Raw genomic sequence first — 18,662 nt, 5'->3', positions numbered from 1 at the left:
GAGATGTTGGATCCATGAATCAATGTGTGTAAGCAAACATCTATGGGTAATAAATGCTTTGCATAAATGTACAGGCACGCACATATGAATATGCTACACAAATACCCTTCATTTTGCAAGGATTTGTTATTAATTCAGGTGTTTTAGGAAGTAAGTCCAGTGGTATTTTCTATTCAATATCCTTTTTCACTGATAATAATTCACTTTAGTAATAAAAGTCTCTTGGTGTTACTATTACGTCATTATTTCATAAAAATCCAAGTTCTACTATGACAGGATTTCTTTTAATAGCTTTCTAAAAATGATAATCATAATAATAAATTAAGCACCAAAGTGACAACCCCTTTCTTCAAGGGCATTGCAGTCTGATAGTGAGAAGAGAAGGCCGTAAGCAATTGTTATATAATTTCAAAATAATCCAAGATAGTCATGTTAAAGGATGGGTGGATGACACATGGAGGGAGCAATTAATGGGCTTTGGGGAGCTGGGGGTCACTCTGCAGAGGCTGTGTTCAGGATACACAGCACAGGAGGGCCACAACAGCACATGAGGAGAAGAGAGGATTATTTCAGAGAAAGGAAGCTGGGCTAATCAAGGAGAAATGAAACCAGAGAGTGTCCATAGGGGGCACAAGTTCAGTATTAATAAATGAGAAGCTGATATAAGAGCAAATATGAGAAATAAAACTGTGAAAGAACAGAATCCATTGCACAGAACCTGCACACCAGGAAAAGTACTATAGGCTCCATTCTGTAGAATGCCAGTGTGTCTTGATCTCTTTTTACCTAATATTCGATTCATTAAAGTTAATGATTCAGAGTCCTAGTTTATCTTAAGTACTTTAGTTTACATTATATAACTTGTATTCTATTTGCACATCTAGTAATTTTTATATAAAGAATTCTTTACAGGAGTATCTTTGATTAATATTTGGACAGCTCAAATGGATCAGACTAAACTCTTTCAATTGTTCTGTTTATAAATTTAATTATTAAACTCCCTTAGAAGTTTCACATTACATGTATAAATACAACATATTAAATTCCTTTTATAAGCATTTCAAACATCTGAGAGACAAATTTAATTTAATGATTTAATGATCCCACTAATGATCAAATTTAATGATTCCACCAAACAAAACCCTCCCCATAACTCATAAATCTATTAAATAAAACTATATCCAGTTCTCTTTAATATTTCAATAACATTTGCAAATAAATTATTCTTATACTTTTTAAAATTATTCTTATACTTTTTTATTATACAAATTTTAAGCATACAAAAGGCAGAGATAATAATATAATAAGTCCCCAGGTTTCCATCACTGACTTTGGTGATTATGAACACATGCTCAGTCTCGATTCATTCATACTCTCACCCCCTTTCTTCCTCTTATATTTTTCTAAACTATCAACCAGCATCATATAATTTTATCCATAATGTTTTAGTAGCTTCCATACATATCCCTAAAAATAGACTCTGTGTATTAATATAAAATATCAAGTCAGTGCTGAAATTTCCAATTGTCTCTTAACATCGTGTTCATGTGTGTTTTCAGTTTGAACAGAATCCAAAATCTACATATATTTGTTAGCTTCTATGTTTATACTTCTCTTTAAGACATAGGTTTATCCTCCATGTCCTTTTTTAATTCCTTGCAATTTATTTGTTGAGAAAGCCAAGTAGTTTGTGAATACTGTAATTACCCATAGTCTAGTTTTTGCTGATTGCCTCTCTATAATGTAGTTTAATGTTCCTCTTTCTTCTGTATTTCTAGTAGATTGACAGTTGGATGTAGAGGTGACCTCATGAATTTTTTTTATTGTTTTATTATTTATTTTAGTTATTTTGGCAGGACTTGTCCCTGGATTTTGGCATAATCTTTCATCAGGAGCTCATAACATACACTTGATTCTCCTTTTGGTATGTGAACAACAATTGGTACTCAATATCTGGAGTCCTTAATCAATACCTGGAGTCAACTAGAATTTAAAAAACCTAAACCACAATTCTCAAACTGAACATTGTCTAATATAACAACTCTTCAATATGACAAATGCTCAAAATATTGATGATACATATTGTCTTAATGATTATAAAACTTACTCCACATCATTTTTTTTTATTGTGAGATAAGCCTACTCAGTCATTTCTGTATTTAATTCTGAATCCTCCAAGGACTAAAAAGACTTACAAAATGAAAAAGGTGTCTTGTCAAAAATTGATGAATTTGGCCTTCACACGTATCTAAAAACAAATCTAAGCAAATATAAGTTTAATTATTAATTCATAAACGCCACCACCTCAAGTAGAAACTCAGACACATACAGCCTTAGGGACTCTTCCTGAGCCACACCCAAAGTGGACAGGAGTTAGTTCGAGGAGGAATTAGTTCTGGTGGCCTACAGCATAATACAGTAACTATGGTCTACAACAATCTATGTCCTATTTCAAAATATCTAAAAGAGTTAAAAGTTTCCCAGCACAGTGAAATGACTAATGTTTGAGAAGATGAAAAAGCTAATTACTCTTGACTCAATCATTCACACACTACATACAAGTATAAAATTATCCTAACATACCCCAAAAATATGTGCAGATGTTATGTTAGTAAAAATATGTGCAGATGTTATGTTAGTAAAAATATGTGCTAATTTGGAAAAAGAAGTCCATCATAAGAGGTCCCATATTATATGATTTCATTTTTAGAAAATGTCCAAAATAGGCAAATCCATAGAGACAGAAAGTAGATTTCATGGTTGCCATATGCTGGGGAAAAGGGCAGGAAGTGACTGAATAATGAGCATAGAATTTCCAGTTGGGGTGATGAAACACAATTTAGGCTAGAGAGTGAAATGGTTATGCAATGTGGAGAAGGTACTGAATGTCCCTGAATTATACACTTTAAAATGGCTACAATGGTGATTTCTATGTTATGTATGTTTTATCACAAACAATAATCAAACAAAAACTATAAAAAGAAACACGGAATAAAGTACAGAAGTGGAGATATTGAGAATAAGAGAGCTCCATCGAAGTGTTTAAATATATCCCCTTGGGAAGAAGGACAGACAGATACCAAACCATGTAATCATTAGGTGCTCATTTTTCTTATGCCGATTTCACACTCTGCCTTTATATCCCCAAAGTTCCAAAAAAGAAAAAATAAAACCCACGAAAAATGTTTAAATTAAAAGAAAAATTCTTGTGAAGCCACAAACACGAATCCTTTTTATGGTCAGTGATAAGGTGTTTCCAGCACACACTCTTCAAATGGGATTAGTTTTGCAAACAGCATTGGGTCCAAGTAACACTCTTTCCTAATTCTCAAAACCGTGTGAGTATTGAGCCTGAAAGTGATGCAACCATGTTTTTGTTTGTGTTAGAATGACCACTTTAGCAAAAATTAGAGAAGAAAATGTCAGTGTGGGGAAGAGGAGGAACGATTCTGATGGCTACAATACTCGCCAGGTGCCTACTGCAAGAGGCCATAACCAGAATGTAATCCTGTTCTCAACATCTAGCAGGAGAGAAGCAAGAGATAGAAGAAGAAAGGGAATTATAGGAGATATTAAATACAGAGAACTGACAGAATTTGATGATTAATGTGAGGCTAAAGAAAAGTGAGAGATACAGGATGACCTAAAGCTTGCTTGGAATTGTGGTTCATTCATTAAGACAAGAACAGCAAGAACAGGTGTAGGTTGGCATGGAAAAGGGAAACCTGTTTCTGAGTTAATATAAAATGGGCTGAAACTCAAAAAGAGGTGTGGACTAGGGATTCCAACATGGAAATTACCAACATTAAGATAAGACGTGAAGCTGTGGTAGTATATGAAACCATTCAGGGACGATTGTAGAGTGGGGTGGAGGTGGGCAGGCGACAGGGAGAAAAAAAGCCAGAACACAAAGGCAAAAGAATATCATCACTTAGAGAGGAAGTTAAAAGAAAACAAATCTACAAAGGAAATTGTGGGATAGTGGCCAGAGAGACAAGTGAGCCAGGAGATAGTTCTTACAGAAACAAACAAAGGCCAGTCCTTGTCAAGGGTTACAAAACAAAAGAGTCTGGCTAAGCAGTGTATACTGGATTTGGTAAGTAAGATTTTTTAAAGTTGTTTTAGTGTGAAGAAGTACAATAGAAGACAGATTGTGGTCAATGGAGAAATGATCAGGAAGAAAGGAAGTAGAGTCGACATTTTGTAGCTTGACTTGGAAAAATAGGATTATCTTGTGGTAATGTAGAGGATTCAGAAAAGCAGAGATGTGATAGCTCTTTTTTTAATGGAAGAGAGTAATATGGAATAAGGTAGAAGACAATGACTCAGTTATTTAGAGATGGGGAGCAAAGGAAGGAAAAGAATATAAATATCATTTCAGCACATGGAATAAAGGGGATAGTAACTGAGAATCAGATAGGATTCAGAACAGAGCCGAAGAGAAGGACTTTGTAGGGAGAAGGTAAGAGCAGATATAACTGCAGATGAGTTTTTGGGTTAAGGGAATAAGTTTACTTTCTTAAGAGAATTCATATCTAATTATTGCTATTTTGTCAGTGAAGTAAGAAATAAGGTCATTTGATTATAGGGGAGAGGGTAGGAATAGCAGATTTGAAGACAGTAGTGAAGGTTTTTAACAAGTATTGAGAAGGATGGTGCAAAAGAAGGTTATAGAATAGCACTGAGGCTAGAGTTGAGACTGGATGCCAATTATGTGTAAGTGCGGAGTCAATAAGACCAGTGATTTTTTTTCAGCTGTGCTCATCAATCTGAGAAAAGGAGTAGAAAATGAGATGGGGAGGTGGCTCCATAAAACATTAGGAATTTGGGGGGTCCAGGTATTGATAAGGATATTAAGAGCAGCTGGAGTCAAGCGGAGGAAGCACGTTGGAGTCTAAACCACAACCATGGAAGTAAAGCCAAGTGGTTTCCATCTAAAGAGGAAGGAGTTGGGGATTGAAACCAATTAATCCTCTTAGGGCATATATGCCAAAGAACCAATCCAAAGCCTTGAAAATCCCAGAACTGATCAGTTGGTATACTGCATATTTAATGGACAATATGATCACTCCCCTGAAGCAATGATTAACTCTGTGTCCACTATGAGTGGACAATGCTGTACTTGAGCTTCTCAATTCCCCATTTTCTTGCCACAGCAGCTACATATAGAATAGGCTAAGTCTCTTCTAGTGTGTCTGAAGTTTTCAATCAGGGCAAGTATAAAAGAGGAAAGAATAATTCAGACAATAATTCTTGTTCTCTTCTCCATGGTAAGGTGAGCATCTACTTGTTCCATTTTCATGCTTTCTTCTTCTTTTTTTTTTCAGAAACCCTGTAAATGAAGAAAATCAAGATGGTGTCATGTACTCTGATGGTAAGGGGCAGAAAAATATCTGTTACCTCAGTACAGAAATTTGAATTAATCATTCTCATAGCGTCATTGATGAGTTATTACCACTATTATTCCAGGCAAGATCCCTCTCTTGATCTACTTATTTATTTCCTTATATCCCATTATTCACTCCCTTTCTGCCCCTTGCCTGCCATAGACAAATATCCTAGTATACTTGATGCATGTGTTTGTACAAGGGAGAGTTTCCCATCTTCTGAGGTCTTCTTTAATTTCTTTCCTTAGCATTCTGTAGTTTTCGTTGTAGAGATCTTTCACCTCTTTTGTTGATTCCCAAGTATTTTATGTATTTATTTATTTATTTATTTATTTATTTTTGCGGCTATTATAAATGGAGTAATTTTCCTCTTTTCCCTTTCAGAGGATTTGTCACTGATATACAGAAGTGCCTCTGATTTATGGGTGTTGATTTTATATCCTGCTACTTTGCTGAATTGATTTACTAGTTCTAGAAGTTTTCTAGTGGAATGTTTTGGCTCTTCTAGGTATAGAATCATATCATTGGCAAATAGTGCTAATTTGAGTTCTTCTTTTCCTATTCGTATCCCTTTAATTTCTTTCATCTGTCTAATTGCTCTGTCCAGTGTTTCAAAAACTATGTTAAATAGAAGTGGTGAAAGAGGGCATCCCTGGCTCGTTTGAGTTTTTAGAGGGAATGCTTTCAATTTTTCTCCATTTAGAATGATGTTGGCCTGGAGCTTAGCATAGATAGCTTTTACGATGTTGAGATATGTTCCTGTTATCCCTAGTTTTTCTAGTGTTTTGAACATGAAGCAGTGCTATATCTTGTCAAATGCTTTTTCTGCAACTATTGCAATGATCGATGGTTCTTATCTTTGAGTCAATTGATGTGATGAATTACGTTTATTGATTTCTGTATGTTGAACCAACCTTGCATCCCTGGGATGACCCCACTTGATCGTGGTGCTGCATGTGGCATTTTTGTGAAGCTTTCCAATGTTTTCTCAGTCTTATATATACAAAATTACATCTCATCTAAATTTCAATATTTTCATTCATATTAATTTTCTTCATAATTTTCTTTCTTACTCTTGAGCTTGAGTGTTTCTTTAACTTACCTTTGTGGTTCCCTCTTTGATAAGTTGCCAGATTTTATCCTTTGACCATTTTTTCTGGAGTTTTATCTTTTTCAGTTCACCTTTGGTGGTTCCTTTATGTTGTAGATATTGGTTTCATGTCAATTTCAAACACTGGGAATATTTTTTCCCAGTTCTGTTTGCTGTCTCTTAACTTAGTCCATGCTGTCCTTCCTGGGACATAAATTTCGATATAATCAAATTCATTATTTTTTGTTTTACATTATGTGGTTTTTAAGTTTTGTTTAAAAAGTCTTCCTTTCTAGGAAATAAAACTGTTTTCTATTTTCTGTGAACTTCATCCGTTGTATTTAGGTCTTTAACATCTTCACTGCTCCCACCCTTTGACCCTTTGAGAATTCAGTAGGAATCTAGATTTGCTGCTTCATATCTGGAGCTGGTTTTCTAATTACCATACTCGAAACAATCCATCCTTTTCTCATTAATTTAAAGTGTCACCATTATACTCTGTCAACTCTAAATGTGTATATGGCTGTGTCTATGTAAATTGTATCTGTTATTGAACTCTCTGGTCTGTTCCATTGGTTTATTTGTCTGATCTTATACCAACACTTCACTATTTGTACTAAAATGCTCTTAGTATTACCAACTTATTGCTCTTAATGTTACATTATGTCTTGGTATTGGGAATAGTGGATATTATACAAAACTCTCAAGGAGCAAAATATTTTAAAAATCTAATGAACTTGATGTATTTGATACATTAAAGAAAAACCCTAGGGAACAAATGTGTCAAAAGTGTGAAGTAATTTGTGATTTTTTAAAAATAATGCTTTGTTTTACGTGAGTCCATAGAACCAAATGAGTCTGCCTTACTTATAAGGAATAAATGATGTTATAATTTTTTGGCTTTTGCATTATTTTATGAAAGCAAATAAAATTATTTCATAATTCAATTACAGTTATGAAAAAAGCCATAGTAAGGATCTAAGACATTCTATTTTGTGCTTTATATCTCTGTTAATGCATGAATTCTGAAAGATTATGAACTGTTTCAAGTATTATCAGATTATATCAGAAAATCGCATATTAAAGTGCTTCTTAATAACAATGTATTAAATTTGTTTTTTTCAAATCCCTTAGGTACTGGAACTCTAGATGAGGTCAGATTTTATTAATTTTCTGTTTATATTGTACTGTTATCATTAGAATATTTAATATTATTATTTGCTTATAAACAAAATGAAAATTTTTATGAGCAGTGATTTTTTTTCTATTTATAATCCTCGTTCAAAATGCTTGAGACATTAAAAAACAATCAGTACATGTAGTGTTGTGGTGCTGAACATAAACATGTCTATCTACACATCTCAATGATACAGCAAGATAAAAAAATGAAATCCTTTTGTGCTTGCTTTCCTAATCTCTCAAGATTAAAAAAAAATTAAGTAAGCCAAACTTACTTATGTTTAAATTGCATAAATTTGCAAAATCTTGCTTAACAAAATATTTGATCAATGAAATATGTTCATGTTACCTTTTTGAAGAATTGAAATTAATCATTATCTATGTCTTTCTTGACAGGAACAAGAAAGTGAAGGAGAAACATATGAAGACATGTATGAACTATATTTTCTACCATAATAGTTTTCTTCTAAGATGAATATGTTTTGTAAGAGGGAGTGTGGGTATATACCAACACCAGGGGGACAAGTTCATTTTGTTCAAATGATTGGCATGTAATGATAATTTCCATACAAAGAACTTAAATTTCCTTATTTCTCTAAGGATTCTATAGAGGACTCTATTAACAAGTGATTGTGTGAAAGGCTGTAGACCTGCAGACTACTAGAAAGACCACAGGCAGGGAATCAGACATAGGAATCTGTATTTCTTGATTTCTGTGTGTCCTTGAGCAAATGAATTAATATATGTATTATGCCTTCTTCATCTAGGCACTGGTGGCCTGTGAGAAGCAGTTAGCACAGTACCCACATGCCAAAGTTTCATCTTGCTGGAAAGATGTTAAAAATGGCTCCAAAATGGGTTTCCAGGGTAAAAGTAAACATGAATGTGTTTTTAATCATATGTTGAGCCCAGCTATCTTAATTTTCTTTACCTAGTTCTTATTCAACCAATTTTGTCCGAAGTTTCTGAATCGAGGGGTACATGTGCACCTGTGAATGCATGCTCATGAAAGACAGAGGAAGATTAATAATTTTGTTCCTCCAACATGCAGCAAAGACAGGGTCTTTCTAATCAGTTTCTTCCACTTGCTGCCACAAGTTGTAAATGGGAAGCAGAGCCCCTAGAAGATAGTCTCAGCTGTATGCCTCCTACTGATTTTAAAAACAATTTTGCACATCCAGGATTTTGACCTTCATCTACACTTCAGAGAGCATTTTATCTTTTGTGGAGAAACCTCTCTAGATAGTGAGCCCTGACCCATTGACACCTGCTGATGGGAAAACAACCTAAAATTTGTGTTCACAGAGAAACATCCAGAGAAAGAGACAAGAAACGGGAAAAGGAGGAAAAGAAGAGATTAGAACTAGAGAGAAAGGAACAGAAAGAGAAAGAAAAGAAAGAACAAGAATTAAAGAAGAAATTTAAAGTAAGAACTTAATTGCTGATGGGTGAAAGAGTAACATCCTTTTGTCAATTTCACATGGCTGGGACATCATTCTTGAAAACTTATAGTGGGTGAATTACTTCATCACTGTTTTGAAAAAGTGTCTTCATGACATACTTTTTTGGTCTCATACATTATCTTACCCATGCACTAAATAATGTAATATGATGAAATACAATAAAATCCAATTTGGGGGTTTGTAATCAGTGGGTCCTTAGGAGATCTTACATTGATTAAGTAAATGAATATTTCATTACTAACTCAACTTGGCTTTCCCCATTATACATTTCCTATTAGCCTATTTAGGCCAAAAGTATAGGATCACACACATAGATGTTCTGGTGGCATCCTATATAATGGTGCAAAGGACACAAATGCCTCCTGGTTGAAGCAAACTATCTCAGAATGACATTTTTTTTCAGCTGTTCTAGTTGCTGGTATCTGGACTTGACTTACTTCTTTTTTCCCTGAGTACAGGAGATTGAGTCCAGGGGTGTTCTGCCATTAAGTTATACCCACAGCTTCATTGCCATGCTGACCTCAAACTTACAATTCACCTGCTGCAGCCTCCTGAGTACCTGGAATTACAGGTGCACACCCCCACACCCAGCTCTGACTGAGATTTTTGCCTTTATTTTAAGCCAGTGTACATGCAGACACCTGATACCTGCTGTTTCTCATCCCTGTTGGTCTATCTCAATTTCTAATCTCTGTCTTCTCTGATCTCTGATATTTGTGTGACTTCTATTACAACCATCACAAAACACTACTCTCACAAGCTGTCCTTTCTTGACTATACCATCTTTGTTAACATAGCCCATCTGATCTGGGTCTGGCATCTCAAGTATATTTAGGGCAATTATCTGAATTTAAAAAATTATTTTCATAAATTCATATCAGGTTTGCTTTAAATATTTACTCTTATGAAGCATTTAATATATGATTGGAATTAAAACAACTTGATTTGCATAGAATTTCCTAGTAGGTTTATTCATTAAATTATAGATTCAACTGCATGATGCAGAAAACACAACATAGAGTCAACAGATGTGGATTCAAAAACCACCTGCACATATGAGCTATATGACCTTGGGCTTACTACTTCTCTAAGACTCAGATTTTTTTCTTTTAATTTTTATTCTGTGAAGCAAGAATAAATAGTACTTTTACAGAAAGTTTGTTATATAATTAACTAAAAAGTCACAAAAGTCACTGAATCTATTATATGCTCTTATTAAATTTTTGAAAAGCTGACTTACAATAAGTAAGTTCTGAGTGGAGTTTGAATATAAAAATGTTTTACTCAGAATGCATGGCTACCAGTGTTTATATTTTACAAGTAAAGAAAATTAACTTCTTGAGAGAAAGAAATTATATAATTTTTTTTCATTTTTGCAGTACTGGGGATTTAACCCAGGCAAGCATTCTACCTCTGAGCTCTATCCTCAGAATGTTATTTTAATTTTATTTTGAGAGAGAGTCTAGATAAGATGCTGAGGCTGGCCTTGAACTTGCAATCCTCCTGCCTCAGCTTCCCAGGTAGTTGGGATTATAGGCATGTACCACCAAACCCAGCTGTATGTTACACTTTTTATGAACATATTACTCATTGTTTTCAAGGAATTATGTGAGGTCTTTTGCTTCTTTTGGAAAAATAAATTTTACATTATTCACTTATTCATTCAAAGAATATTTTTGAGTAAGAAAAATAGAGTGCCATGCTGCTATGAATTCAAAAAGTTTGTCAAAACTGACTTTAGGAGATATATTTCTTCCATAAGATATTAATAGATGCTTAGTTTTTAAAAAAGTTAGATAAGTCTGAGAACTGAGCCTGTCTAATATCATGGCATACTCTAATTAAAGGTTTTAAAATTTCTTAGTGGTATATAATTAATACCATGGCATTGTAAATTCAATAAAATAAGGTATAGCATCTTCAAAATTCACAATGCATATTTACATATCAAAAGATCCAAGAAACCTATTTAAGATTAGGAAATTAGGAGTTTAGAATTCATGATCTAAATTAGATTATTCCCAGGGCTGGAGATGTAGCTCCATGGTAGAGCACTGGCTTAGCATGCCCAAGGCCCTGAGTCCAGTCAATTTCTTGGATCTATTGAACCAAATCAATTTTTTGGATTATGAATAAAGAAAGAGAGAGAAGGAAGGAAGGGATAGGTAGAGGGAGGGAGGAAAAGAAAAAGAGAAACAATAATTACACAATGCAAAGAGGAAAAACACTTCACCAAAAAACCACCAGCATATCCCATAAAAAACACAAAGCTCTCAGCATAGAGTTGTATTTAAATGATATTCCATTATGAGGAGTTGCCTTTGCAAGCCTCCTGCAGTTCCTATGGACTACAGATCCCTGCCACTCTCTCCTGGCCCCCAAACACTGATTCACCTGTTCTTTGCTGGTTCTGTGTGGCCTCTGTGAGTTTTCCCTAATGCCCCTATCAGAACATTCACCAGGAAAGACATTTACCCTACATTTCTGTTAAAGTGTTGATATAGGCAGGTTAGCTAATTGTGGGCTTATCTATCTTTCCAAACTGCATTCTTTAAGTTTTTCTGATAGCAAGGAAACCTGTTTTTTGTTTGTTTGTTTGTTTGTTTGTTTGTTTCTCTCTCACTGTAGCTAACGGGCCCTATTCAAGTCATTCATCTAGCAAAAGCTTGCTGTGATGTCAAAGGAGGAAAGAATGAACTGAGTTTCAAGCAAGGAGAAGAGATTGAAATAATCCGTATCACAGACAACCCTGAAGGAAAATGGTTGGGCCGAACAGCAAGGGGGTCATGTGAGTGTACATTTCCCTGTGGCTTTGAAGGGTTTTTTTGTTTTTGTTTTTATTTTTTCATCAGTCAAAATTAAATGTTCATATTCTTCCAGAACTACTACCATCAAGTTAGGAGTTACTGGGTTGTCAAAGGTGGGAAAATCTAAAATGGCAAGAATGGACCCATTTTCACATCATTTATATTCTTAGTGGGAACCAATGTAAAGTTGCATATTATTCTAGGGAGGTCAGAGGTCAGTAGTTTCTTCATTCAGGTGACAGTTGGGGGAAATGTTTCATGTGACTCATTTTCAAATCTTTAAAATACACCCTAGACTTACCCCAAAACACAACAGGATGAACCTTTGACAGAATACAGTAAAATGTGTCCACCTGGGAAGTGTATAATTCAGAATTGAAAGCAGGTAAATAAAGGGAAATTTTAAAGAACAAATGTGCAACAGATATTTTATTCACAATTTTAAAATATGTAAGTGGTAGTTGCCTAAACCTAAGTCTTTTCCTTTTTGGTAGATGGCTATATTAAAACAACTGCTGTAGAAATTGACTATGATTCTTTGAGACGGAAGAAATCCTCTCTCAGTGCTCTATCGTCAAAGCCTGTTGAAGACGACCAAGAAGTATATGATGACGTTGCAGAGCAGGATACTAGCACCAGGTATGTGCCAGCACACACTGTAAGACAGACCAGATTGTCTCCTTGTTGGAGATTATGTTTCAAAACCCTAGACTCTTACCTTCTGTATTTCCTAATGTTCTCTATCACTAAATCGCCACTTGTACAAACCCAATGTCCTTGTAAGGTCACTGGAAACTAAATAGTCTTCTGTTCTACTTTTTGGTCTTAAAATATAGTGGGCCACTTGCCAGAGCATGTCAAATGTGTTGCCATTGCAAAACATTGTTTTGTAGTATTCGTTAGTATCTTATCTTAGTTATGCTCCTAAAGCAAATAGGATTTGGTAAAACATAAAGAAAAAAAAAAAAAAGTTAGCCCTTTTTTTACTCTGAAATCTAAGACTAAATACATTATTATTTGAAAATATAACAGTAAAAATGTTTTTTTAAAAAATTTTTAGTTGTAGTTGCACACAACACCTTTATTTTATTTATTTATTTTTATGTGGTGCTAAGGATCAAACCCAGGGCCTTGCATGTGCTAGGTGAGCGCTGTACCGCTGAGCCACAACCCCAGCCCCAGGAAAAATGGTTTTTATGACAACAGTTTTTTGTTTGTTTGTTTGTTTGTTGGTACTAGGGATTGAACCCAGGGGTGCCTAAATACTGAGCCAAATTCCCAACCTTTATATATATATTATTTAGAAACAGGATCTCACTGAGTTGCTGAGGGTCTCAATAAGATGCTGAAGCTGGCTTTGAACTTGCAATCTTCTGCCTCAGCCTCCCAAGCTACTGGGATTACAGGTGTGATCCAGCTTGCCTCACCAACAATTTACTCTTTAAATGTCAAATTTCAGTTCCCTATGATCCCTGGATATCAACTAAGGATAAATTTGTATATATATATATATACAAATACACACAGATGACTGAACCCAGGGGTGTTTAACCACTGAGCAATTTCATTGAACCTTTTTTGTATTTTATTTAAAGACAGGGTCTCACTGAGTTGCTTAGAGCCTTGATAAACTGCTGAGGCTGGCCTTGAACTCAAGATCCTCCTGCCTCAGCCTCCTGAGCTGCTGGGATTATAGGCATGTGCTACTGTGCCTGGCCTCTAAGGGTACAATTTTCTATTGGCCATATGCTCCACTCAGTTAGGGTGATCTCCCCTCCAATAATAACAGGAATGCCTTCTTAGAACAAGACACTGTTTCTGGAAGAAGTTGGAGAAGAAATTGGCTCTTTTCCCTCATTCCTCTGTATTAATCAGCTTTGCATTGCTATAATTAAATACCTGGGGCAATTAACTTATGAAGGGGAAAGTTTTATTTAATCACAGTTCTGGATGTTCCAGTCCCAAATCAAGCAGTCCCATTGCTTTGGGCCTCTGGCAAAGATGCCAGATAGTAATGACAGGCAGTATATGTCAGAGAAAACTGCTCACATTACAAAGCAGGAAGTAGGGGGTGAAGGAGAAAGAACCGAGGTGCATAATTCCCTTCAGGGGCCTGCCCACATGACCTATGAAACTTCCATCAGGCCTCAACTCTTACAAGTCCATAGCACTCCTGGTACCCACATTCTAGGGACCAAATCTTTGACACATGGGCCTTTGGAGAAGGAAAACTATCCAAATTCAAACCAGGAACCCTTTCTTCCCTTCTTTCCTTCCTCAGTCTTCAATTTCCTTCTCTCTACATCCTTCCTCCTCCCTCTGTCCTGGATCTGATCTTTCTCTGTCCTTTCTTCTGTACTTTTTTATCCCTTTTCTTCTTCCATTTCTTTTTTCCTCCAATATCTTCTGTTTCCTTTAAAAGACAGAATGCCCTCAAGTTGAAGGGAAAGTAGTGGAAAAATTTCCAGCCTAAATAAGAATCCTCATTTTTCTATGCCCACCTTATGAAATCAATAAATCTCAATTAATGTCTCAGAAAAACCCACAATTTTTTACCTGAGTAAAACTGTGTATGCATGTTTCATGACTCAAATTGAAAAGGAGAAATTTTTAAAAGTATCAATAAATGGTAAAAGCACCAAGTTAGTAACATACTTATAAAGCATATGAAGAATTAAATTTCCTTCTTATGATCCTTTACCTTATATAATCATTCTTTCTCATTTTGTTGCTTTGAGGTAGTTTTGTCTTTCTAAATTATAGCTCCTAGGCCTTCTCACCATTTTATAACCATAAATTACACAAAATACACATGCAAAGCATGCACTACAGTCTGCAGATCATACACTGGCCTTCATAATAAGAAGCACATTGACCTTGTTTGGGCATCAGATGAAGTTCCCAATGGTTAACATTCTTCAATTTACATAATTTTCTGGACATGAATATGTCAAATATTTATCAATTCATATGCAGTATTTTTATCTTATTTGCTTTTTAAAAAATGCATTTCTTTTGGAGGGCTTTAAAGAACCCCATTTGCAATAAGTACACATTTTCACTGGTATGTGAACTCAAGAAAAATAAATCAATCAATAGAAAAGGAATAATGTTCCTAAAAGCATAATTCAGCCATAATAGGAGAACATATCCCAAAACTATTCCTACTTTTTTATCCAGTTCATACATATCTTCATTCTAAACAACATGCTCTAGTTAGTAAACATGGAGCAGAAAAGTGTTCTATTTAATAAAAGGATAGGTTGGTGTACAGTTTTAATGTTTGATCTCTTAATTATAACCCCACAATGTTTACTAGCAGTTACCCCTCCCCATGCATATTTAATAAGAAAATTGAAGAAGAAACTCTTTCTACACATGGGTTATTTTTGAAACTACAGCTGCTGCTAGCCGAGTTCTCATAACAGAACAGGCTTTGTCCTTAGCAGAAAAGGGGAAGATGCTGAGTGTAGCTGGCAGCTTGCTGGAGCAAGAATAAGGAGAGAAGTCACCATCATCATGAGGCCCTTCGCCCTCCTCCCAGGTCTGCCATCTCCCTATACCCTCTACCTGCTGCTTCCTGATTTCCTCAGGGCGAGAAGATGGCTGTGTACTTCAGACTCTGAGAGCAGGCACAAGACTTGAAAGCACAGGCTCTGACAGCTGTCCTTCCCTCTGTCTTCTCAACTACAGCGGTTTCTGTAATGCCTGTAAAGGAAAGGCAATTGGGGATGGACGTAGCACTCTTCTATCACACAGCAAATCCATGAATTTCTCTCTTCCCCTCTCTTTTTCTCTCACTCGCTCTCCTTCACCTGTCAAGTGTTTTATATTCTAAACAGGTCATTTTAGGAAGTTGAAGAATTGCTCTAGAGGGAAATAAGCAGGTGGCAGCTTTTCTCCTTGCTTATGATAACCCCACTCTTTAGAAACTGAGTATGAGAATCTCTGAGATGAAGCATACCAGAATGCAAACTGATTCTAACTGCTGGCTTCATGCTCTGAGGAAAGTGTCGGAGAAAATAGATGTAAAAATGGTTCAAGAGCAAGTAGAGAGTATACTTTAACTTCTTTAAATAGTTTCTTATGTATATAGTACAATGATTATAGCATGTTTTCCTATAAAGTTCCATTAGCAACAGTATGTTTTACTTCTAATTGACCCAAGATCTGCATCAGATCAATTTCCTCAATTGACTGTTAACATTAAGAAATCAGGGATGGGGGGAGGGGTCACGGAGGTAGGAAAGATGGTAGAATTACATCAATGGTGTAATTCTATTTCGTGTACAACCAGAGAAGCGGAAATTCTGCTCCATTTATGTACAATGAATCCAAGAGCTTTCTACTGTCATGTATAACTGATTAGAATTATTTTAAAATTTTTTAAAAAAGAAATCAGATATGAGCATATAATTTTCCTCTGTGGTTGTGACACCAAACTGATATCGGTTGCTGGCAAATTATCCAAAGGTCAAAAGTGAGGGGTGTAGGGAGCACAAGTAGGTGTAGAAGTGGGTTTGGTCAAGTCATTTAAATTCTTAGAGCCTCAGCTTCTTTCTTGCAAATAGGGTATTGATTGAACAGATGACTTCTGAGTTTTTTCCAGTTCTCACAGTCTACATTGTCCTTGCTTTCAAATAACTCATACCAGAGTGGGAGATACAGGCAAGAAAACATATCATTATAAACACTAAAATAGATAAAGTATAGAATGTTAGGAAGTGAATAATTTAATAAATAGAGATAATCTGGATTTAGAGAGTCATGGGCCATGCCATAAAAATTCCCCATGAAGGTTTCGGTGTTTTAAATCTTCTTTCTTTAAATAAAGGTGTTTAATGTTATTTGGCTAAAAGTAAAATGCTGTGATTCTAAGATATTGAAAGATCCTTGAATTTAGCTCAATGATAATTCCTCTGTATGACTTCCAGAATAGTACTTTCAGGGTATTTTTTTTTAGTCAATCTGTGGAATTATGCAATAATGTATAATTTGAAAATTGCCTCATAGAAAAATGTTAAAAGCAAACAGAGGGGATGAGGATATAGCTCATTTGGTAGAGAGCTTGCCTCACTTGCACAAGGCCCTGGGTTCAGTCTTCAGCATCACCAAAAAAAAAAAAAAAAACCAGAATCATGGAATTGAATATAAAATGTAGTACTGTGACTCACTTGGTTCTTGGGTTTTGTTTGTCTTGCTAGATTGTCTTGTTATGCACCTGTTATCACAAGAAACATTTTTTTTTTTGCTCTTCATATCACATCTTGGTGACTTTTAAATGGAATGTTATTTATCTTTTGTATAACTGCTCAATGTATATTATTTATTATAATATATTATTTGCTTCCTGAGAGCTAAATAACTCATGTATTAATTTCATATTTCTGTTTTTTTTTCACATAACTACAGTCATAGTGGAAGTGGAGGTAAGACACACACTTTTTGTCAATGTTTACAAGTTTCTTTACAACATTTTTAGTATGTTAATGAAAAACTATTTAGTTTGCCAATATAGAAGAAGATCTTAATGTAGAGAAAGAACACTGGCCTGAGAGTTAATGATCTGGATGCTAGTCATGGTCACCAAGTGACTCTGAACAACTCACTTTTTTCTTTCAAATTTGTTGTGAATTCCAGCTTGACACCACTTTCAGTGTATTCAAGGTGGTCTTGGTTTGTGCCAACTGTCCAAGCAGTTACTAAAAGCAGGCCACTTTATGTGTAAAAATATGCTTGCTTAGAGAACAGCTTATATGGTTGTATGACTGCGGCTCCTAAAAGACCCCTGAATTTCTTAGTAACAAAACAGGGCTCAAGTTTTCATACAAAAAGTTAAATTTCAAGTTCATTGTACCTTTTCTTGTACCTAGAACATGTTTGGTGAAACTTTATTAAGTAAATGTTTATCAAATATCAAGATTCTTAAAGAGTATACTATAACAAATGAGTCAAGAAAGAGCTTAAATTTAACATACAAGCATTAAAATATCATCTTTCTTATCCTCCTGTTTTGTAACCCACCAACATTTACAGATTCACCTTTCAATCTGTTGGATTCTCTTCACTTACATCTTGATCCGTATTATTTTCTGAAAGTCTGCTCACTATTAACTAAATGTTTTTCTCATTGACTTGATTCTCTACCATGAATACCTCCCTTACTCAGTTTTTCTTTTTCTCATGTTTATTCTTCCACATCACTTTCATCTCAAGTTCAGAGCACCTTATTTTATCTCTCCTTCTTCACTGTCATTTCTGCCCCCCCAATTTTTATGAAATGATAAACAAAACAATGAAGTTACCTACTATCTATATAGAGTGGGAAATTAAGGAGGTTTTTTAGTTGATTGGTTTGTCTTTTTAAGTGGTTTATATAGAAGAGAAATAATTTCTCCAGTTAAATAAGAAAAATTTATTATCAAAATATGATTGATCTGTATGTGACCATATTATAAAATTAACAGATTTCCTCCCTAATCCAAATGAAGGGTTCCCACCACCACCACTAGATGATGACATTTATGATGGAGTAGAAGAGGAAGAGTCTAATGATGGGTAAGAATAATCAGTGGGTTGCCTTTTTGCAAGATATTATATACATATGGAAATTTAGTTTTAATTTCCAATTAAGATAAAAAGCAGAAAGCAGTGTTCTTTATTTCATTCCCCAAAATGATTTGAGGGTTTAATCAAAAAGAATTGTAATTGAATCACACTTCTAATAAAGATGGTA

At 35.0% G+C, this 18,662-nt stretch overlaps 1 protein-coding gene across 3 annotated transcripts in view; it reads left to right on the top strand.

Annotated features, from left to right (window-relative positions):
* FYB1 (FYN binding protein 1) overlaps window positions 1–18,662 on the top strand; it is a 170,529-nt gene that overhangs the window by 129,396 nt on the left and 22,471 nt on the right. For all 3 annotated transcript variants that reach the window (XM_081293860.1, XM_081293858.1, XM_081293859.1), the window contains exons 4-11: window positions 5,328–5,374; window positions 7,612–7,631; window positions 8,053–8,087; window positions 8,962–9,082; window positions 11,748–11,907; window positions 12,421–12,565; window positions 17,339–17,355; window positions 18,418–18,484. In XM_081293860.1, coding sequence (XP_081149986.1) covers window positions 5,328–5,374; window positions 7,612–7,631; window positions 8,053–8,087; window positions 8,962–9,082; window positions 11,748–11,907; window positions 12,421–12,565; window positions 17,339–17,355; window positions 18,418–18,484 — 612 coding nt within the window. The remainder of the gene's footprint in view (window positions 1–5,327; window positions 5,375–7,611; window positions 7,632–8,052; window positions 8,088–8,961; window positions 9,083–11,747; window positions 11,908–12,420; window positions 12,566–17,338; window positions 17,356–18,417; window positions 18,485–18,662) is intronic.

This window comes from Spermophilus citellus, assembly GCF_964194105.1.
Source record: "Spermophilus citellus genome assembly, chromosome: 1".
Taxonomy (NCBI): domain Eukaryota; kingdom Metazoa; phylum Chordata; class Mammalia; order Rodentia; family Sciuridae; genus Spermophilus; species Spermophilus citellus.
The sequence above is the reverse complement of the archived record's forward strand: the minus strand, read 5'-3'. Positions and strand labels throughout refer to the sequence as shown.